Source organism: Magnolia sinica, chromosome 10, assembly GCF_029962835.1.
Source record: "Magnolia sinica isolate HGM2019 chromosome 10, MsV1, whole genome shotgun sequence".
NCBI lineage: Eukaryota > Viridiplantae > Streptophyta > Magnoliopsida > Magnoliales > Magnoliaceae > Magnolia > Magnolia sinica.
This window is the reverse complement of record NC_080582.1, coordinates 11,289,184-11,313,298: the sequence shown is the minus strand read 5'-3', so window position 1 is coordinate 11,313,298 and position 24,115 is coordinate 11,289,184. Positions and strand designations below refer to the sequence as shown.

Sequence of the window (24,115 nt, the reverse complement as noted above, 5' to 3'; positions counted from 1 at the left end):
GGCCTAGGAAGGTTTCAACGGTGAGCATCATTGTCCCCACTGCTTTCTATGGTGTGGTCCACCACAGCTTTCGATCTCCCTCATTTTTTGGCTCATACCCTAAAATAATCTCTCCAATTGGATCAACGGTGTGGATATAATAGACACATCATAGTGGCCCTACAGAACTTGGTGACCTCAACACATCATCAAGGTCGGTGGCGTGTGGGTCACCACGCAATCCGCTTCCAAGATTTTTATCCTCCATCTGTGGTGTGGCCCATGTTCTAAACAGTTTGGATCACCAAACATAATTCGACATCCAACAGCTATAATATTCCTGGTGTATTCTATTGCAATAGAATTCCTCGGTGTATTTTCTAAGAAAATACTATATAAATTTCCGAGAAAATGGCGTCAATGAAATTGGTTGTCCAAACGTAGTTTCATGGAAACATTCACTATGACTTTGATGCCTTTATATTTCATAGTGAACAAGAAACAGGAAATGAAAGAAAACACAACTGAAGATCCCTCAATAGAAATTACAAAAATGTATGTGACAAGGCCTCTTTCAATCTACACAAAATCTACTGAAGCTGCCCTTGCGCCACCGCCGGAGGGTCTAAATTCCGGTTATTTGGTGTTCGCCGATGAAGAATATGAGACGGAGACGACGCGTTTCTTTGGGCTGTGTAAAGATAATAAGATCAGAAACCTACCTTTCCCTCAGAACAAGATCCTGACCGTTCGCTACACCCAGCACCATATGCGGATTCAAAACCATCACCACCACCATCTCAGCAGCAGCACGGTCTACAGTGATAAGGCCTACTTCATCCCAGTTCTTGATCAGCCATTGTCTTCCAATCGATACTACATTATTCATGAATCTGGGAATTACAAAGGGTAATTCAGATTTTTTTAAGTTTCGTGTAGCATTTATTTGTATAGATTTTGCATATATTAAGATATCGTAATGACTGCAATCAAAATAAAAATAAAAAGGATTAGAAAAGATGAGAGAACAATATTTATAATATGTTTCAAATTACTATATACCGTATTTGTATCAGCGACTGCCGATACATGATAAGATATGCATTGTGCCATTAATGTGCCTGTTGTGAATTTTTAAAAGGTAAAGATATTAAAAATGTATTCTGTATTGTATATATTTGGTTTTTTTTGTCAACTAAAAAAATCCTTAAATGTACTGAATGAGGTTAATATTTTTTTTGAGTACTAAGTAAATAACCAAATATGTATTTTTTATTTCTTTCTTGAAATTTTTGTTTGATACATGAAAAGTATTGATTTATCATATAGTGACAACCAATATACACGGTCCTAATTGGAGTAATGCCTTCTTCAGCCAGCTTTTTTTTTTTTTCCTTTTCTTTTTCTTAGGGAAGAAAATTTCCAAGAGAGATTGTTTGTGCTTTTTGTTTTTTATTTTTATTTTTTACAATTTCCTTTTAGAGTTTTAAAAAATCATCCAAAGATGTTCATGTGAAGCATGTTTGGATTAGAAATCGTTTTGATTCAAATGCTTGTGGTTGAAGTAGTTGATATAGATTTCTACTTTAAACCCATAAGCATGTTTGGTAAATAGCATACTTTCTAGTCAAGAAGCAACTCCCAAATTGTTAATATACAAGCTATTTATATTTTTTTTCATTTGTAATTTCTACTTTTATTGGGGTCCGAAAAATCATCAAAAGATATTCATATGAGCATTAAGGGCATGTTTGGATTGAAAATCATTTTACTCTACTCATGCCTCATTCGCGAAAGCCGCGTCCAGCACCATTGTAAAACGAAAAAGCACATCTATCTCCAGCGCAGTAGCCACCATCAGAGCAGGGGCAGAGGATCCATCTCCCTTTATCCATCTCTCTCTCTCAAATCAAAATCTTAACCCTAACCAAATTTATTTATTTATTTTTTTATATTTATTTTTAAGTGAAATATTGAGACAAAGGAAAGTATTCAGCTAAAGCTAGAAAGCAGTTTTTCTTCTTCTTCAAACAATAGGAAATATTAAAGTGCTTAGCGACTTTTACTAACGTTTCACCAAATTAACTTTTATAACATAAGTAGCTGATTTGTATTGTCAGACAGAGAAAAAAAAAAAACCCCCATTTATCTAACTATCCAAATGCAGCCTTAGGAAGTATTTGCTCTAATCATAGTTACAAACACAAAAACTCTTGCGTAATTTTCTCAAACCTTATTCTAGTTTTTCTTAGTTTCTTTTTTCAAAATATTTAAAAAGTATAAAAGACAAATAATAATTTAAAGTTGTGCCTGATTGAGAGACTTGTCAAATCTGGAGTTGAATTCAATTATTTTTTATTATTTATTTATTTTTATTTTTTTTAAGTTATTAAACAACAGTTTCAATAAGAACACAAAAGAGACCCATTTCGAATGGTATTAGTATGGCCCACCAAATGAGTTGGCTAGATTGATTCATGGACCAGTGCATGCTTTTGGAGGACCCCACATATATGTCATAGGAAAACACCAACAAATAATCAACTAACACAATAGCTGGGTATACGTATATTGTCAAACCATGTAAATTTTCATACCTCTCTATTTTTCTCCTTCCACTTACAAGTTTTGGTTGTGCACGATTCGGGTGGATCCTTAACTATGAGGCCCACTATGATGTATTGTATCCACATTGTCCATCCATTATGAAACCTCATTTTAGGGCATGATTCGTTTGATCCAAAAAATGAAGTGGATCCAAATCTCAAGTCAATACAAGAATAGGTGGTAATTGACTATTAAAAACTTCTCATGGGCCACAAAAGCTTTGTATAAAGCTGATATTTGTGTGGTCTCTCCATCCGGGTCTTTGTGACCTTATCAACATTCCGGTGGCCCCCATTAAGTTTTTAATGTTTGGGATTCAATCACTATTGTTTCTTGTGGTATGGCCCACCTAAGATTTGGATCTACTTCATTTTTTGGATCATGCCCTAAAATGTGCTTTCAAAATGAATGGACAGTGTGATATAAAACACATACATCACAGTGGGCTCCACCAATCTTGGTGGATCCCTCAGTCCATGAACCCTCGGGTTTTGGTTTGGCTATTTTCTTTTGTAGTTTTGCATTGCTTGAATTGATTATATGCAGGAGTTCTTATGCAACAATATGCTTTAATGGACTTTTTAGGAATGCATGCAGATGTTCAAGGGAGGAGGACATGGTCACATGTTGTTTTTGCAAGTGCATCAATGATGTGAAGCCAAGAGCCCTAGACCACAGGGATATGTATCAACAGGTAGAGATCATTCGCCAACGTGGTGGTTGCTTCGTTGCCAAATCCATAGCACCAGACGGGTTCCCTCCGTTGTTCTTGAGAAGAAAAGGGTGGGAGGTATACACAAAAACTCCCCACGATTTCCAACTAGGTGAGGCTCACGGCATTGATCTCTCTTTACGCGCCCATCTGCCAGCATTCGACTTCCCAATCTCTAACAAGCATTCGAGGAGTGTTGTAGTAGGAAAGTGGTACATCCCTTTCATGTTCATTAAGGAAGATGGTACTAGCTCAAAAGATCAAATGAAAAAGTCCATGTTTTATGAGATGTATCTCGAACAGATGTGGGATGAGATCCACATGTGTGAGAACCATGGCACTGAACAGAATGCTGTGGTAGTGAAAACAACTGTGCGAAGGGAGACTGCGACGATCTTAGGTATGGAAGCCGTTGCATGTGTGGTTGATAGGGTGATGTGGTTAAGTGGTCCACCTAATAGCATGGGTGTGGGATTGAGTATGGCAATTGTAGATAGAATGAAATGGGAAGCTTGTAGAGGAGGTTGGATTGATGGGAAAGAGAGAGATTTGAAGGTGGAGAGGGTGGAGGAGTTTGGAGGAGTGAATGGATGGAAGAAGTTTGGTTGTTATATGTTAGTGGAGAGGTTTGTTTTGAGAAGGATGGATGAGAGTTTGGTTCTAACTTATGATTTTAATCACACTCATCTGATTCAATCCAAGTGGGAATAGTTTGGTTATGTATATATGTTTCATATTTACTTTTAGGACTCAATTCCATGAGTGTGAACTAGCATCTGTTAATGTTGTGTAAATTTTATATAAATGATTGTAATTGATGGATAAGACTGTCTAATTATTTTGCCTTTTTTTTTTGTTTGTGTGGGGGATGATACAGGGAAGGATGTGATGAGGTTGATCACCATCTTCGATCCTCCAGGATAACTACTTTGGATCCAGACTCCTCACAGACATTCATCGAATCCACGGGGAATGAAACAGAAATAATTTTTAATAATTTGAAATAAATAAATTGATGATAATAAAAAATGAACTCAAACTCCCTAAAATTGTGACTTACTATAAATAATAAACTTGCTATTTATAGACGGTCATGATTCCTACTAGGCTTCATGGTTTTCGACCAAAAATAGTAAGTGTCCAATTTGGCCAAAGCACGTTATTCTCCTAATTTTTCTAAGCACTTTTCATGTTGGGCACAACTACTAAAACTCAAATGATCAAAAGTTATGATGGAATTAAAACTTAATATTTATAATAAAAACATAAATGAAATGGACTTTCCACAGTCAATATGATGGAATCTCGCAAATCCAGTGTGGGCAAGGGGTTGGTTCACCAAAGTAGCTTCTCCTACCCCAAAATCATATATGATATGTGGAAAAACTCATCCTAGTTTGTAAGATACAACTGTTTTAAGGTTCCAACGATCCTAATCACCTCAGTCTCCGATCAGGTCTTCTCTGGTCCATCTTGGCCATGAAAGTGTCCGTGACCAACTATACATAAGGGGATCTATGGATGGTCCACTTTATGGCCTAACCTAATCCGTTGTTTCAGCGCCGTGTATATGATGATGGTTAGTTTGCTTGGGAGTTCTAGTAAATCATTTGAGAATCTGATTTGATAAAAGTATTTCAATGTAGCTGGCCTTCCGGTTTTTTTTTTTTTTCATTTTAGTGTTTAGCTGGGCCAGTGGGCCTTAAAGATAGGCCCAACTACAGCTTGATTTTTAATCAAACAAAAAATTCAAAGATAGGCTCAACTCGGGCTAGCTTTCAATGGGTTGGGCTGACTCCAACGCCACACTTGGTTTGTAATATCAGGTCTACGGGTCCGGTTCTGACTTAAAATTCAAGCTCATTTCTCAATCAGGCTGGGTTTGGAAAGCATACAACTGTCTGTGAACGATTTCTCGGATACGACTCTTTCTCTCATCTTCCAATCAATTTCCAATACACTTTCTTTGAAACTTCAATTTCAATAGTCAAGTCCTTGTTGATCGGTCGGGTCCCTTCTCGGAAGATGATAATGTAGAGTTTGAAGAAGGAAATATGGCAGAGCCATCTCTCTACGGCACACACGTGGCATGGCAAAAAATTCAAGATGTTGATCTAAACATAGAATAATCCAATTTTAAAGTTTCCAGTGACATCCTCCTCTATCGGCAAAGGAGTGAATCATCACAGAGCAGGTGGCAAACACTTTCTTGGCAAAGATGGACCGGAGAAAGCCTGATCAGAGGCAGATATGATCCAGACCATCAAAAACTTCAAACAGTCGTATATAGCAAATCGGGACGAGTTTTTCGACGTATGATATATGATTTTGGTGTAGGAGAAGCTACTTTAGCTAACCAACCCTGCTATGCCGGGTTGCCCACACCAGATTTGCAAGATTCCATCAAATCGACACTTTTTTTTTTTTTTTTTTGCCAAAAACCATTAAGTATATAGTAGAAATGCTGACCGTTTATAAATAATAAGTTTACCATTTACAGTAAGTCACTAAAAGTTTTTAGGGAGTTTTGACTCTAAAACTTTATCATAGGTTTAAGCTCATTATTTAAAGGATTGTAATTTAGTTTTTAATCATCAATTAATTTATTTCAAATTTATTAGAAATTATTTCTAATTTTATTCATCCTGGTCACTTCCAGGAAACTTTGTGAGGAATTCAGATAGGTTTGTAGATTCGTAGTTATTTCCCGACAAAGACGGTGATTGGCCTCATCAAGTCATCATGTCCTTCCTTGGGTCACATAACCATGGGTCCCACTTGTGTAGATGACCTTATAATTCCTCTCAAATGAGTCTTGATCAGCAACACGTAGGATTAGGCTTCAATGATGCATGTGCCAGAGATTTGGACCGCTCATCAAGTGGATCCCCCCATTGAATTTTCCCAGCTGGCCTAAACTGATGCCTATCTTCTCATCAGCTGGGAAGAATTTGTCAAGGTGACGGTCCATATAAAAAAAGGGCCTGTGAAGAAATGGCTGAAAAGATTATTAAGATTAAAAAAATCAATGGCTGAAAGATTATTAAAAAAAAAAATTAAAAATCCTAGATTTCAAATCAATGGCATGTGACGAAACTGCCAAGGTGACGGTCCATATCAATGGAAAAGGTTAAACCATAAAAGTTATAAAGCATTCCAATTAGGGATTTTCTATGATTTTTATCCTCCATCTATGGTGTGGTCCATCTTCTAGAACGGTTTGGATCACCGAAGATGATCCTAAATCAGACGGTTATAGTCTTTATGTATCTTATTGTAATTCCTGGGGTTGTATTCTATCAAAACTCTATTATAAAACATGAGAAAATTGGGTCAATGGATTTGGTTGTCCAAACCTAGTTTCTTGGAAATATTCAACATCTTTTGAGAAGGATGGATGGGATTTTAGTGGTAACTTATGGTTTTAATCACACTCGTCTAATTCAATCTAGATGGAGTAGTTTGGTTTATGTATATAGAGGCATGCTCACCTGCGCATGCCAGCACGTATGCACACGTGTCATGAACCTAAAATTGGAACGGTTCATGTGATGTGGCACCCCAAGAAACCTCCAGGATCCAATTTTCATCCTGATCCAAAACTCTGGTGGGCCATAGAAAATAGAGATGCAAATCAAGGGATGAAATTGTTTTCTTTTGCTATGGCCCACAAAATTTTGAGCCAGGGTAAAAGTTGCGCCCTGAGGGTTTCATGGGGTTCTCCATCATATGGACAGTTCAGATTTTGGGGTCACATCACCTATAATGAGTTCTCAAAAAGTTTGAGAGCTTGTGAGAACATAGTTCAATTTCATGAGTATTTACAAGTGTCTTAATGATGTGTGAACACTTATATGGATGGTTGTAAGTGATGGATAGGATTGTCTAATTGGTTTGTTTTTCAAATTTAGGGTCATCTATGAATGGCCCACTCTATGGCCTAATCTGATCCGTTGTTTTAACGTGGCATTTATGATGATGGTTAGTTTAAATGGGAGTTCTAGTAAATCATTTGAGAACCTTATTTGGTAAAAGGATTTCAGTGTAGATTTCTATTTTCTCGTTTTTAAGTGTATACCTGGGCTGGTGGGCCTCAAGCTAGGCCCAACTCTAGCTTGAGAGTTAATCAGACAGAAAACTCAAAGCCAGGTAGGGCTGCTGATGGGCAGGTTGGCCTGTCTGGGTTTGAGGCCTGACCCACCTATGGCCAGGTTTGAGCAGGAGTATTATGTTATGCCCAAGGGCTGGGCTAAGGGTTAAAATTAAGGCCCATTTCTCAGTGGGCTTCGGCTTGACAGTTACAACAGCCCAGCAGCCCGTTTCTCATGGCCCACTTAGCGAATGTCCCTTTTCCTGGGTGGTGTGTTGATGTTTCCAAGTCTGCAGGCCCGGCCATGATGTATGTATTATATTCACACCGTCCATTTATTTTGCGATATCATTTTAGGGCATGGGATGAAAATTTAGATAGATCCAAAACTCAAGTGGACCACACCATAAAAAGTAGTGAGAATTGAATGCCTACCATTGAAAATTTCTTAGAGGCCACAGAAGTTTTGGATTAAGCTGATATTTGTGTTTTCCATTCATCTAGGTCTGTGTGACATTATTAACAGGTTAGATGGCAACTAAACATCATATTAGACTTAGAAAAGTTTCAATATTGGGCATCATTGTCCCCACTGCTTTTATGTGGTGATCGACAATTATCTAGGCTTAGACGACCTTATGAGCAGATTGGATGGTAAATAAATACTAAGGAATCATAAAGGTGTGCCCTAAGAAGTTTTTAATGGTAGGGTTTCCATCACCACTGTTTTCCTATTGCATGGTCCACCTAATAATTATATCTGGTTCAAATTTTAGATACTACATTAATATGATCTTAAAAAAAATTGATGGACGGCTTGGATACAGAATACATATATCAAGGTCAGCCCCACAGTATGGGCCACACCTTCTTGGGTGAGTCAGGGGTCTCACCTAATTCACTCCCTGTGAAGAAATTGTCGAGGTGACGTTCCACACCAATCGGAGAGTTTTATGATTTTTTATCCTCCATCTATGGTTAGACCCATCTTCTGAACAGTTTGGATCAACAAACATGATTTCAGATCCAACGGCTATAACCCGGATGTATCCTATTGCAATTCTTGGGGGGGTTTTCTTGCAAAATACTAGCATAAAACCGGATTAAATCGGGTCAATGGTATTGGTTGTGCAAACGTAGTTCATGGAAATATTCAATATCTTTGGGAAGCGGATTGCGTGCTGATACGCTAAGCGTACTGAGTGTACTTTGTGAGGCCTATCATGATAATTTATTTTATTCACGTTGTCCTTCCAAAAATAAAGCATATCCAAAGCTCAAGTGAACCACACCACAAGAAACGGTGTGAATTGAACGTCTAGGTTAAAATTTCTTCGAGCCGCAGACGTTTTGGGTGAAGATAATATTTGTTTTCCCCTTAATACATGTTTTTGTGATCTTATGAACAGGTTGGATAACAAATAAACATCATTGTGAGCCCTAGGAAGGTTTCAACGGTAGAAATAATTATTTCCACTGTTTCATTAGGTGTAGTCTACTTGAGCTTTCTATGTGCTTCAATTTTAAGGTCAACTCTTAAAATAAGCTGGAAAAATGGATGGACGGCATGGATGAACCACAAACATTCAAGGTGGGCCCAATAAATTTTACTCAGTACGCATAAAAGCATACTAGCTGGCTATCTCACTGAGCGATCCTATTCCTAATTTCTGACTTTCATGCTAATTAGGGGAGGTGAGACCCGGCCTCACCCAAGTGGGTGCGGTGCGGCCCTTTCCGTGGGGCCACCTTGATGTAGGTATTATGTATCCAGGTTGTACATACGTTTTTTTCTATATCATTTCAGGCCATTATGCCAAAAATAAAGCAGATTCAATTATCAGGTGGACCATACCATAAGAAACAGTGGTGATTGACCGTCCTACCGTTAAAAACTTCTTAGTATGTACCTTAATATTTTCATATTGTTTATTTACCATCCAATCTATTGATAAGGTCACATAAGCCTAGATGAAGGGAAAAAACACATATCATCTGGATCCAAAACTTTTGTGGCCCATTAATTGTCAATCACCACTGTTTCTTATGGTATATATGGTCCGTACATGATAATTATATCTGCTTAATTTTTGGAATAATGCCTTAAAATGATCTGAAAAAATAAATGGATGGTGTAGATATATAGATAATATATACATCAAGGTGGGCCCCACAGTAAGTGACGCACCATCTCAGGTGAGGACGGGGTCTCACCTAATCCGTTCTCTTATATTTCATAACGAATAAGGAAGAAACAGGAAATGAAAGATAACACAGTTTAAGACTCCCTTCACTGGAAAGTTTACAAGAATGTATGTAACAAGGCCTCTTTCAATCACTCAAAATCTACTGAAGCTGCTCTTATGCCGACAACAGAAGGTCCCAATTCCGGTTATTTAGTGTTCATGGACAAAAATATGAGGTCGACCTCATGGGAACTTCCCATTAGGTCGAGCTGTGTGGTCCCCACCGTGATGTATGTACAACATCAACAGTACTGTGCATTTGATGGGTCCCCATTAGGTTAGGGGATATCCCAAAATTCAGCTGTATAAGGAACTTAGGTGGGTCGTACCATCTAAAACCACGTAAAGACATGCCTAAAACTTATAAAGGTACTTGGTGGGGCCCACCTGAGTTTTGGATGCGGCTGAAACTTGATCTGAGCCCTCATCCAATTGGGACACATACAATGGATGGTCTAGATTTGTGAACCACATCTTGGCAGGCCTAATAAATGATTATGAATGTTTTAATGGGAGAGTAATCTCTCTCAGCTGTTATATGTGGTGTAGCTCACCCAAGTTATAGATTGACTTGATTTTTAAGCCCATGGCCCACCATGGAATGGTGCATCTGACTGATGGGGTTGATGTTCGACACACATCACGGTGGGACCTACATAGCTTGACCTCATGGGAAGTTCTCATGACGTCGACCTCATAGTATCATTTCCCATATATATATATATATATATATATATATATATATATATATAAGTCCCAGTCTCCTGCGCACCATACCGCACGGAGCTTAAGTACGAGCTCCTTCAAGAGCCATTAGATACAAAACATCGGATGGGATTGAGCAGCCGTGCAGCAGGAGAGGGTCCCTGGATAGAAGACTCACGCGGCAGTTTTTTCAGACGCACGCGGGTCCTTCTGAAGTGACGTCTTCAAGTTATGTGGGCCACACCGTGATGTGTGTTTTGTATCTACACCGTCCATCCATTTGGAGAGACCATATTAGGGCATGATCCAAAAAATGAATCAGATCCAAAGCTCGAGAGCACCCCACCACAAAAAATAGGGGAGAGGCATTTTGTGGACAATCATGGTGGGACCCTTCAGATGGACAATCCAGATTGATGATTGGACAGCCAATGTATCCAATACACCCCATTTGCACCTTCAGTTTTATTTTTGCGTTGTAGCTAGGGGTGAATCTTTCTGTGTGTTTGGGAATCACTTGAAGTTCTTCACATGAAGCAACAATGGGTTTTCTTCATTTAAGGTCTGTGGGTATATCCCTACCATCTAAATGCAAGCACACAGGCTAAAAGAGCATAGGTGTGTGAGTAAGCTTTCAGGTTTCGCCACACTGACTAGATCTTGCTAAAAGAAATAGGCCGTTTCACTCCTCAAGTGGGCCACAATGTACAAGACAAAAAAGGGATGGCTAAAACAATTTCTTTCTAGCCATCCATTTTTTTTCTTCACTAACCCATCTTAGGAATGAAATGGCCTGATTTATATGCCAGGAGATCGTAGTAGGTTGGCTCACCTTATGGAAAGCTTGGGTCTGGAACACATGTTCATTGTAGTAGATTGTGTGCATGAGCATTCTCTGTTCCCATATTTAGCGTAGAAACACCTGAGGTGGGTTTTCTTATTTTCATCTGTTCTTAATTGCGGTTCAGCTCAAAGAGATTCCCTTGCCAGTGGAAATCAGAACAAAGTGGAAGAAAATCAAGCAATTACAGGTTTACTAGACGGAAGTGGGGAATAAACTTTGGTTTATGAAGATAATGAAGGAGACAGAATGTTGGTTGACGACGTTCCATGGGAGTAAGCATCTTTTCTTTCTAATCCATGTTTCAATTACTCATTCTCAGCTCTCACTCAGCACACACATGAGAACTGAATTAACCGATCTACTACTGTCATTACACTATAAGTTATATTGCTCTTTATTCTATGGGAACGCATGGACAGTAGTTTTTAGTCTATCAATCTGGGTGGCCGTTCGGTCCACTGGCACCAACTTGATGATCCTATCCATCCAAAAGATGGCCTTCCCTCTTCTTTTTTTAAATCTTTTTTTATCTTTTTTTCTTTAACACACGCACACACACACACACCACACACACACACGCACACACACCCCACACACGCACGCTGTGGGATTTTACCACTGGTGGGTACTCGAACCCTTGACCCGGTGTTGAAACTCCTAGGAGTCTACCACCCGGTGGAACTACAAGCATTCCATGATCATTGATTGGATAATTAGTTTTATTTTTAAATTCCCAATCAGTGTGATTTTCATATGGTGCCCCATGAAATATGAGCCGGAGATGATGGACGGTCCATATCGATTGATTGGACTTTCTAGTTGTTCATATAGGTGACCCTTTTACCCATGTTCTGAAATATGTTAAAACATGGAATATGTTCTGTTTCATGTGTGCAGAATCTTCTCAGTGCTGTTCTCATTTGTTTTCTTTTGTTTGTATAGTATAACCATTTGCAAACACCATCCTGGCAGGCAGCCATACTAAACTTTTGTTTTCTTCCTTTAAACTTGCATTAGCTACCATACAAACACAAGCAATGATCTGCTGTATATGGACTACACCAAGTTTTCAGTGTATTGTCCATCAGCCATAAACTATTCTGTTTCAAGTTTTGAGTAACAGAGAGAAGAATACTCCAGAGTAGGGCACAGTTATTCAATACACACTTTCAAGACAGTGAGTCATACACTGGTTTGCAGTTTTACAAATATTTGCCAAAACGAAAACGGTTGTGGCCCTCATAACTTTTTAAAGGTGGGCGTTACTCTCCCCTCTGTTTTTTTGTGGTGGGGTCCTCTCGAGTTTGGATCTGATTCATTTTTTGGATCATGCCCTAATATGGTCTCTCCAAATGGATGGACGTTGTAGATACAAAACACACATCACTGTGTGGCCCACAGAACTTGGAGACATCACTTCAGAAGGACCTGCGTGCGTCCGAAAAACTGCTGCGCGAGTCTTCTATCCGGAGACTCTCTCCTGTTGCACGGCTGCTGAATCCCAGCCGGTGTTTTGTATCTAACGGCTCTTATAGGAGCTTGTATTTAAGCTCCGTGCGGCACAGTGCCCAGGAGACCGGGACTATATATATAAAGTTGGATTATTAAATGAATACAAATTCAAATATATTTGAGTTTGAAGATGCCATATATGAATGGTTAACTATCCCAAGGAAGTTTCAAATGAGATGAGGATGGGTGATTATCACGCCCTCTCAAGTACATCGGTTGAGTAATGACGTGAAGCTTGTCCTGTGAGAGACAGATCGGGCCATGCCCAATCCCTTATTGAAACCATCAGCCACTTGGTCAGCAATACCAACAAACCGTATATGGATATCATCGGGAATGACTTTATTGCCATCCATGATGGCATATCTGTTTTATCCATGATCATTTAGGGCATGAACCAAAAAATGAGGCAGATCCAAATCTCAGGTGGACCACACCACAGTAAAGCAATGGTGAATGAATGTACACAATTAAAAACTTCCAAGGGCCACTGTAATGTTAATTGGCCATTGATAAGGTCACACAAACCTAGATGAAATGGAAAAACAAATAGCAGCTTGATCCAAAACTCAAGTAGCTGCCATAATGTTTTGGATTGTAAGTGTTCAATACCTGCTGTTTTCTGTTGTTTAGCCTACATGAGATTTAAATCTGCCTCATTTTTGGGCTCATGCGCTAAAATAAGCTGAGAAAAAAAGTTTTGGACAGGGTAGATAAAACAGATACATCTTGGTGAGGCCCACAAGAGCTTTGTTGTCTAACCCCATCCCATGACCACAGTCAGAAATAAAATAGAAACTATTAAAAGAGATGAGAGCAAAATATTTCTAACATGTTTCAAATTACTGTGTACCATATTTGTATCAGCTACCACCAATTCACGATAAGATACATATTATGCAAGATAAGATACTTATTGTACCATTGATGCGCCTGTTATAAATTTTTAAAAGGTAAATTAAGGATATTAAAAATGTACATTGTATTGTATATATTTGTTTTTCTGAACTCTATATATATACATATATATCTTTGAATGTATTGATAAGTCATGAGGTTAATATTTCTTTAAGGAGTAGCAAATAACTATTTTTTTTCTAGAGATTTTTTTTATTTTTATTTTTATTTATTTATTTATTATTATTTTTTTTTAAGTATTGATTTATTAAATGTAGTCAACCAATCCATAGTGCCTATTGGCCGATATTAAAACCATGGTCCTAATTGTGGGAGGAATGTTCCCTTGTTCAGCGAGCATCTTTTATTCTTTTCATTTTCCTTTTCTTTTTCGTAGAGAAGAAATTCCTTAGAGACAAATTGTTTGTGTTTTTCATTTTCTTGTCTTTTTGTAATTTTTACTTTTGTTAGAGTTACAGAAAAAAAAATAATAATAAAATAAAATAAAAAATCAAAAGACACTCATGTGAACATTAGGTATACCTCAAGTAGACGTAGGTTCCAACCTATTCAGAGTATATAAGTATGTTTGATAAACAGTGTACTTTTGAGCGACCCTTAAATTCCTGAGAGAAAAATTATTTGTGTTCTTTGTTTTCTTTTCTTTTAGCACTTTTCTACTTTTGTTAAAGTTCCAAAAATCATCAAAAGATACTCATGTGAGCATTAAGGGCAGGTTTGGATGGGAAATCATTTTGCTTTAGCTATTTATGCCTCAGGTAGTTGATGTACTACTTGAGGCACAAGTATTACATCAATTACTTATGCCTCAAGGAAATCATTTTTCTTAGTGGTGAAGTGGCTCAGACAGGAAGATGAGTGGGTTAAACTTAACATTGATGGCTCGTCACGAGGGAACCCGGTCTCTCATGAGGTGAAGGGGTTGTTAGAGAGACAGGAAGACCTCTTGTTTGCATTTTCGGGTGGGTATGCCATGGGGACCAACACTAGAGTGGAGGGTCGTGCTTTGGCCTAGAGCCGATCCTTAGGTGTGGACTAGGGTTTCCTTAAGATCATAGTCGAGAGTGACTCTATGGTTGTCGTGGATGGGCGCCTCCGACTCCTAGAGGTTGTGGCACTGGCTCAAAGGCCATGCAAACATTAGAGTCAGGCACACGCAGATGGTTTGGCCTTTAGGGAATGGGTCCCAGATTGACACTCTTTCCAGATGTGTCAGAGCTCTCTCACGATATTCATGGGCCTCTTTTCTTTGATAAGGTGGGCCTGAGTAATATTTGTATGGGTTGAGGGCTGCCCGCATGCTTGTTTTTCATTTTGGATATATGATAGGTGGGCCCAAGTATTTTTTAAGCTTGGGGCTGCCCAAATGTAAGCAAAGCGGCATAGTTGTGCATATTTTAATAAAGTATTTTACTATATTTAAAAATAAAAAAAATATATATTAAAAAAAGAGGTAGTTGATATAAGTTTCTACTTAGTACATAAATATGTTTGATAAAACAACATATTTACTAGCCACCCTCAAATTCTTGAGAGAAGATTTGTTGGTGTTTTTCTTTTTGTAATTTCTACTTTTATTAAGTACTGAAAATTCATCAAAAGATACTCATGTAAATATTAAGTGCCTGTTTGGATTGAAAATCATTTTCTTTTAACTACTTATGCATCAAGTTGTTGATACAAGTTTCTACTTATTCAGCGGATTAGTATGTTTGGTAAATAACATACTTACCAAGAAGCCCCACCCAAAACACAAAGAGAGAGCTCTCCCCCTCCCTCCCAGTTACGGCAATGGCAACCACCACCAAAGTAAAGGCAAAGGATATTCCTCCCTCTCTTGATCTCTCTCTCAAATAAAAACCTTAATCCTAATTGGGGAAAGAAAAAAAAAAAAAAACTATGACAAAGGAAGGAATTCAACAAAAGTCAAACAACAATTTTTTCCTTCTTCCTTAAAGCCATAAGCAATATTAGCATGTTTGTTGGGGATGCAACAATCCCTAATACGGCTTGTCTAGAGCAAAAACAACCTCAGACAAAATCACACAATGCATTAGGAAAAGAAAAATTCAAACAACTATAGAAAATACACACATTTTATATGAAAAAACACTTACAAGGAAAAACTATGGCACCAAGCGACAAATAAATCCACTATAATCAAAAAGTTACAAAAGATGAAATAACTTACAGATGAGAAACTCTAGCTTCTCCCTCAAACTCTTGAAAATGTGCTAAGCTCCTTTCATTCCCATTAACCCTAATCCCATATTAACCCGATTTATATAACCCCCATATAGAATTAGAAAAAAAAATCATGTACTTACGCATTCCGCTTGGTCGCACCTTTAATTGACTAAGACATTAACAGAGTCTCTCAATCAACCGAAATTGATCTCGATTGATCGAGAACATCACAACTTGCTTCGGTCGATCAAATAGCACTGCATCAAATTATAAAGGACTTCGTTGGCCAAGCACAATTGAATTGGGTTAAACGACCCTAATCAAGTTCGTTACAATCCTCTTCTTTAATTGATTTAGGGCGATTCACTTTGCCAAATGTTGGGAGCTGCAGCACAAAACCTTAGGATTTAGCTTCCCAAAAACACTAGAATTATGAGATAATAAAGCAATGAAATAAATCAAAGCATAAACCACACGACACAAGAGATTTTACGTGGAAAACCCTCAAAGAGGTAAAAACCACGGGACCTCATCCAGAGCAACAATTCACTATGAAGTAGAACGTTACAACTAATCACAAGCACACACCGCTTGAATCAAACCTTCTTCACTCATGAAGGAGTGTATAAACAATAAAAGAATAAAGAAAACAGAGAGATCTCACCGATTAAGAGAACGTAGAAGCGCTGAAATGTCGACTGCGAAGTAGATCACCTCTACAAGCAGAACCTCTCTTCCACAAGCTTCCTCTCTCTCTTTTTTTTTCTCTCTCTCTCTCTCTCTCTTACCTTTGATAGCCCTAAACCCTTTAGCAAACCCTTACAAAGCTTTAGGAAACTCTCTTGTATTGCCTTAGAATAACTCTAGGACCCCTATTTATAGTTTAGGCAACTCCTTTTCGCACCTCTTGTGAAACCGTCTCAAATTTACGCAGTCCGTACCAAATCCGGACTAAATCTGCGTAACTCTCGACTAGTCGAGTCAGGTCCTCGACTGGTCGAGCGGCCCACTCAACCGATCGAGCCCCACGATATTCCAAAACAAATATCTCACTGGACTTTGAGTCGAGCACCATTTGACTGGTCGGGCGACCCACTCGACCGATCGAGCAGTGCCCTCGATTAGTCGAGCAGTGTGGTAATGTCAAGATTTGTAGCATCTGATCCACACCATATCTCCTCTGAACTGAGGAGGAAAACCCCATCAAATCTCCCCCTTTTCGACTCGGGATGAATTTTTCTTCTTCAAGCCAGCCAAGTTTCTATAAACCTCAAACTTACCCTTGAACAATCCCTTGGTCATCATCCGTAACGCCCTGAAAATCGGGGGTCGAGCATAAACTCAACCCACGAGTTCCAACGCATCACTTATGTAACGTAGATAATGATGATTAAATGTTGTCTGTGTTAACGCATTAATCATGAGCGGGATTATACCAAAACAGTAATTCATGCTCCAGATCAATTCATATAATGCAAGCGGAAGACTGGAAAATGTATATAAACGTGTATGAGCCAAAAGGATCATGATCGGTCTCCAGAGTATGAATACATCACTGAGTCACCATATACATGTAATAGTTCAAAATAGTTCAACTACAATAATAAACCCTATAGCCCCGTCGATCCGGATGGCCTAAGCGAAACTACCAGAGAATTGCATATATGAGAACTCATCCTGATCATCATAGTAATCGGGCTCCGCCACCTGAGTCACATTGTCATCTGCAACTAAGACAGAGTCTGGTGGGTGTTCAGAACACCGTCCCAGAATGTGGGAGTGAGTGATCAACTCAGTGGAATCATAGAGCAAAGGTTAACATGTTATCAATTCAGTCAAGCAGTAATGATAAAGTAGACATATCAGACATTCCTAGATACTCTTATTAATGTAAAAATGAAATGTAAGCATGATGCATACCCTCGCCTACACTCTCTCATGCGACACCATCTTACAGTCGCGGCATGCTTTCTTCCCTCTGTGCTCTTCAACCCGGGGCACATGCAGTGCGATGGAATGAACGTGATTACCGAGTTATTATTAGTCCCTTTCATACAACAGGATTGGGAATCTAAGGTACCTCCCTTGTATCATTCTCAAACAAGGATCCATTCTAGGGTGGTCAGTCCTAGTTACTCTCATACGATGTTGCGATTTTAGGTCACTGCAAAGGGCTCATCACCAGATCAGTGCAGGCATAGCTATACTCTGATTATTACGGAAAGGCTCGCCGCCTCACCGCTAGTTCAGAGTATACTCAAGGTCACTACAAAGGGCTCGTCACCTACCAGTGTAGGCTGACAGCTCGAATACAGTGTCCCATATCACTGTATTCGGCTCACGAGTCTATATTACTTAATGGACACTACGGGGAGGCTCGTCGCCCCTTCGTAGGCCGACAGCTCAATCACGGTGTCCCATACCACCATGTCCGGCTCATGAGTCTTAGCGGATCGAGGTACCATGGTTAAAGGGGTTTCATTGGTAAGTTTGGTACCTTAGGTTCAAACAGTAGCGTCCATATATGATGAACATACAATAGGGCCAATCGGGTTACTTGACGAGCTCGACTAGTATGAGCGCACATCGAATCGATCGACATGAAGTGCGTAAGCACTTCGTGTGACCTAACCACTGCTGACGACCAAAGCACGACTCGGGTTCACCTAACACGTTCAATGTAGCGAAAACAACCTCAGCCACCAAATCAGGGCCTATTACTGATTGCCTGGACTATATCATAGTCCCAACCTCATTCAGTTTCCACAAGTAATCATACGAGACCGTCAAAGCAATAACGGACAATAATTCAATTTCTAATATCATATAAGCATGTAGTGAAAAGCAACGTAAACATGAGTTTACACACATTCATTCCATAATGAAACAAACATCATAGTATAACATACATGGAGGAAATCGTACACATAATTAAGGTAGCCGAGATTCATATCTCAACCCTCAAACAAAGTACTCCTTAGTAACAACTAGTTCATTCAGACATTTCTACAAACACTTAGTCAACATATATCTTCATACATGATGTATGTTGATCACACATGTATTAGGCCAAATCCTTTCACTAGGGAGTTGCCCCATATACCACACGCATATACCCACGGCGGATAATTATGGCATGCATGAATCCGGATTCCATATTCATTTAATCATTTCCACAAACACTTGGGCTACACACTTTAACATATATAACGTATATTGGCCGTGGCGTGATTTAGGGCAAGTCCTTTCACTAAGGATTTGTCGCATGTATAATAAGCATATATCCACGACAGATAATCATGTTAGGCACAAATCCAAATTCCATACGTATTCAAATATCACAACATATACATAGAATACACTATATGTCACATAGTTCATATATACTTGTAAAACGAAACAGACGACGCATTTCGCATGTAAAATAGCACCCACGTCAGTTATAAATCATTAACCGACATTGAAAGCTTTGAAAACCAGAACCTATACGTCTATAGTCCGCACCTTACGCCGGTAGACATGTAACGAACTCAGTTCGTTCACTCACGCTCCGTCTATGGCCCAACGGCAACCTATTTCATGAAATAGGTTAGTTACTTCGTTACTTTAACTACTGGAAACCCTGGAACGGATTAGGGTTATGATTCCTTACCCAATAGTGGAATGGAATTCGCCGGAATAGCGATCCGGTAGCGATGAATAAGCACGGGAAGAGGCAGGGTAGAATACCAGGAATCTTCTTCAAGTTCTCTCTCACTTTCTCTCTCTTTACTCTCTTCTCTCTCCTAGGATTTTTTTTCTCAAATTCATATGGAGTGAATGAGAGAGGGTTTAAAGTCCTTATATAGGCTCAAGTTTGATGGAAATGGCCCCATGTTCAAGGTATACCTAGGTTATATCTAAATACGGACTGTTCCGGTCCAACGAAGCACTTCTGGTGGCCCCTTTTCCACGTGTGGTCGGACTGAAGCTCCCTGACCATGGATCTAGGTCAGGCTGAGATTTCGTTCCGATCGGGTTTGCAGATCAGCCGTGGCGGACCCGTTTCAGTTCAACGGTCACGGTCACTCGATCAGGGTCACAAGTACACCGGCATATGTGGGACATTTCTCTTGATCCGAGGGTGTATTTGGGTCAGATTCTGACGGTTTGAATCCTTATATTTGGCCCGCAAGCGACACGACTCAGATTACTTAAATTCGAATTTTATTTCTAAATATTTTCATGTTTCTCACACACTTTGCTCCAGGCTCAAGTTGTGCATTTCTAAATGTAATTTAGACTTGATTTCCAGGGGGTGTTGTTAAGTCCAGTAATGCGGTCACAACTATATAGTTTTGCAGTCATCGAATTTTTGACGTGCGGTCTAGGTCCGATATGGAGTTTCAGTGTGTTCCCGAGAGCAACTGGGTTTTGAGATAGATTCTAAATTTCAGGGTAATGTAGCATCAATGATTCTGCACGTTTTTGGTCTTGTAGATCATATTTAAAGCGATTAGTGCTAATTTCATAAGCATTCTAGTTTAGCACTTGCTAACATTAACTTAATTTCTAAAGGTTTTGGTCCTAGGTAATTTCTATCAGAGGGGATACTCGGGTCTTTGTACGGATTTTTTTTGAGACGTTATAATCTACCCCCCTTAAAGAAAAATTTCATCCTCGAAATTAGTACCTTTTCGTACTCCTCGAGAATCTGAGGGTAGTTCTTTCGAACCTCGGCTTCTGTCTCCCAAGTAGCCTCTTCTTCTGTGTGATGCGTCCACAGCACTTTCACAAGTGGAATGACCTTGCTACGCAATACCTACTCCTTCCTGTCTAGGATACGCGTCGGTCGCAGTATCTATGTAACGTCCTCGCTCAACTGTACCTGCTCCCATCTGATAATGTGGGAAGGATCGGGAACGTATTTCTTCAGCATAGATACATGAAATACGTTATGCACGCCAGCAAGTAGTGCGGGTAAAGCAAGGCGGTACGCTACCGCCCCCACTCGATCAAGTATCTGGAATGGGCCAATGAATCGAGGCGTAAGCTTTCCCTTCTTGCCAAACAGAAGGACTCCCTTCATAGGGGAAACTCTGAGGAACACATGGTCTCCGACCTCGAACTCTAGCGGTCATCATCTTGTATCAGCGTAGCTCTTCTATTTGCTCTGCACTGTCAGTAGTCGGCGCCTGATAATGTTGATCTTCTCTGAGGTCTCTTGTACTAACTCTGGGCCAATCAAGCTTTTCTCGCCAACTTCTGCCCAGCAATGCGGCGCTCTACACAGGCGCCCATATAGTGCCTCGTAAGGAGCCATGCCAATACTCGCCTGGAAGCTGTTGTTACAGGCGAACTCTGCATATGGAAGACAATCATCCCAACTATCCTTGAAATCTAGCACACAGGCCCACAATATATCTTCCAGAATCTGATTCACCCGCTCCGTCTGCCCGTCCGTCTGTGGATGGAATGCGGTACTGAACTTCAACTTTATACCCATCGCTTCCTGGATGCGAGTCCAGAAAATGGATGTAAATCGCGTGTCTTGGTCCGACACGATCTTTAAAGGAACTCCATGTAGACGTACAATCTCTTTGATGTATAACCTAGCCAACTTGTTTGCAGAGTTCGAAACTCTGATAGAGAGGAAATGTGCTGATTTTGTCAACCGGTCCACGATCACCTAAATGGAATCATGCCCCTTCCTCATCTTCGGTAGCCCTGAGATGAAATCCATATAGATGAAATCTCACTTCCATTCTGCTATGGGCATGGGCTGAAGTAGTCTAGGAAGTCGGCGATGCTCTGCCTTGACCTGCTAGCATGTGAGACAACGTGACACATAATCTGCTATGTGAGCCTTCATATTATCCCACTAGTATGACCTCTTCATGTCACGATACATCTTTGTACTACCTGGATGCATCACCATCCTTGAATTATGAGCAGCCTCAAGAACTTCTTTCCTCAAGTCAGGGAGGTTTGGGACGCATAGGTGGCCAAGATAATGCAGGCCCCCGTCCGAATCCACACTCCATTCGGCATCCTCATCATTGCCCGTCAGCTTTCTAAGCTCAACCAATCGCTCGTCATCCTCCATTGTGAGCTTGTGCTCAAAGTCGCGAACAAACTCTAGCATACCCCACTCTCAATCATCAGCAGAGCCGCAAATATGATCGCCTTCTTACGGCTCAACGCATCTGCCACAAGGTTGGCCTTGCTAGGATGGTAGGAGACCTCGAACTTAAAGTCCTTCAGGGTTTCCATCCATCAGCGCTGCCTCATATTTAAATCCCGCTGAATGAATATATACTTAAGGCTCTTGTGGTCGCAACAGAGCTCGAACTCCTCTCCGTAGAGGTAATGTCTCTAGAGCTTTAATGCAAATATGACTGCTATTAACTCGAGGTCGTGCGTAGGGTAATTCTCCTCGTGTTTCCTCAACTGTCTCGAGGCATATGCAATCACCCTGTCCTTCTACATAAGGACACACCCCAAACTAACCTGATACGCGTCGGTGTATATTGTATACTTGACCCCTTGCTCTAGCAATACTAGCACAGGGGCGGACGTCAGTCTGTCCTTCAGCTCCTGAAAAGCTACTTCTGCCTTTTCATTGCAGGTGAACCTCAGACCCTTTCGTGTCAACTGAGACAAAGGTCTGGCTATCCTTGAGAAGTCCCGAATGAATCGTCGATAGTAACCCGCCAGACTAAGAAAACTCCTCACCTCGGTAACCGAACCGGGCTACTCCCAGTCCTGAATTGCGGCTACCTTAGCAAGGTCCACAGCTATCCCTTCCTTGGACACCACATGTCCCAAGAACTTGACTTCTTCCTTCCAGAAGTCGCATTTTTTGTACTGGGCGAATAACTGGTTCTTCCTCAGAGTATCTAAGACTGCTCGCAGGTGTTCCTCGTGTTCTTCCCGACTCTCGGAGTATATCTGAATGCCATCAATAAACACAATGACGAATTGGTAAAGGAACGACCAAAATAATCTGTTCATCAAGTCTGTGAACACAACCGGAGCATTCGTAAGACCGAACGACATCACAAGAAATTCATAGTGCCCAAAACAAGTCCTGAAAGTCGTCTTCTGCACGTCTTCATCCCTAATGCGCAACTGATGATACCCTGACTGCAAGTCGATCTTCATGAAATACTGCGCTCCTCTCAACTGATCAAACAAATCGTCTATCCTGGGCAGAGGATACTTATTCTTCACCGTCACTTGGTTCAATTTGCGGTAATCAATACACAACCGCGGTGACCCATCCTTCTTCTTTACAAACAACATAAGTGCTCCCTAAAGAGATACACTCGGTCGTATGAAGCTAGCATCTAACAGATCATCGATCTGTTTCCTTAACTCCTCCATCTCACACGGAGGCATGCGGTATGTCGAGAGTGAAATGGGCATCGCACCAGGCGCTAGATCAATGGTGAAATCAATCTCACAACGAGGAGGTAGCCCCGATATCTTACTGAACACTTCTCCAAAATTCTGAACTACAGGCATATTTTCAAGTGTCGGGCCATCAATATTCTTCAGTAAGGAAGCGTAACAAAGAACTCGAAAAGGGCAACTGACTTGCATGAGAAATGTAAAGGGCTTGCCCTCAGGTCCGTACGCTGTCACTAGACGGGTCTCGCAGTCAATCTCGACCCTCGCTTCAGTTAACCAATCCATACCAAGGATGACGTCGAAATGGTATAGTGTGGTGACAATCAAGTCAATGCATATTGTCCTGCTCCCTAGATCTATCAAACAACCTGCACACATTTTGGTGGCATCTGTAAAAGTCCCTGGTGCTGCGATAACTTGCACCCCAACCATCGGGGTCGTATTCAGCCCTAAGCGCTTGACTGCAGAATGTGATATCAGTGAAATAGTGGATCCCGTATCCACCAACAGAAATATAGGGGTACCTTCAACATGGGCGGTGAGCTCGAAGGCCAAAGGTATGGTAGCTGTAGTGTCAGGTGCTTCCGCTGTAAGTGCGTGAACGCGTGCCTGTTGAGATCTATTGGGCTGAGGCACCATAGGTCGCTGAGGTGGCCTAAATCGAGGTGCAAGGGGCCTGAAGGAAGGATGTGCAGGTGCTGTCCGTAGGGGTGGAGCCGATAGAGCATGAGGGCGAGGGCGGTCGATTCTCTGTGGCAACGAAAACTCACTATCTCTCATGCGTGCAAAACAGCTCTCCGCAGCATGACCTGGTCTCCTACAATACGTACATGTCACACCAGGTCACCTCATCAGAATTAGTGGCACCGCGATCCTGAGAGGAGAGTCGGTACAGGATCTCTTGCCGAGGAATGGCCTGCTCG

At 40.5% G+C, this 24,115-nt stretch overlaps 1 protein-coding gene across 1 annotated transcript; it reads left to right on the top strand.

The window, feature by feature from the left end:
* The first annotated feature begins 532 nt into the window (after positions 1–532).
* On the top strand, positions 533–4,123 carry LOC131217339 (uncharacterized). Its single transcript, XM_058212253.1, has 2 exons — positions 533–888; positions 3,172–4,123. Exons 1-2 carry the CDS (start codon positions 533–535, stop codon positions 4,007–4,009), a joined length of 1,194 nt encoding a protein of 397 aa, XP_058068236.1. The 3' UTR covers positions 4,010–4,123.
* The last annotated feature ends 19,992 nt before the right edge of the window (positions 4,124–24,115 follow it).

Excerpts from the sequence above, each read along its gene's own strand:
- LOC131217339 (XM_058212253.1), top strand. The coding sequence starts at position 533 with ATGTATGTGACAAGGCCTCTTTCAATCTACACAAAATCTACTGAAGCT. Across the intron at positions 889-3,171 it reads GAATCTGGGAATTACAAAGG|GAATGCATGCAGATGTTCAA; the intron begins GTAATTCAGATT and ends TGGACTTTTTAG.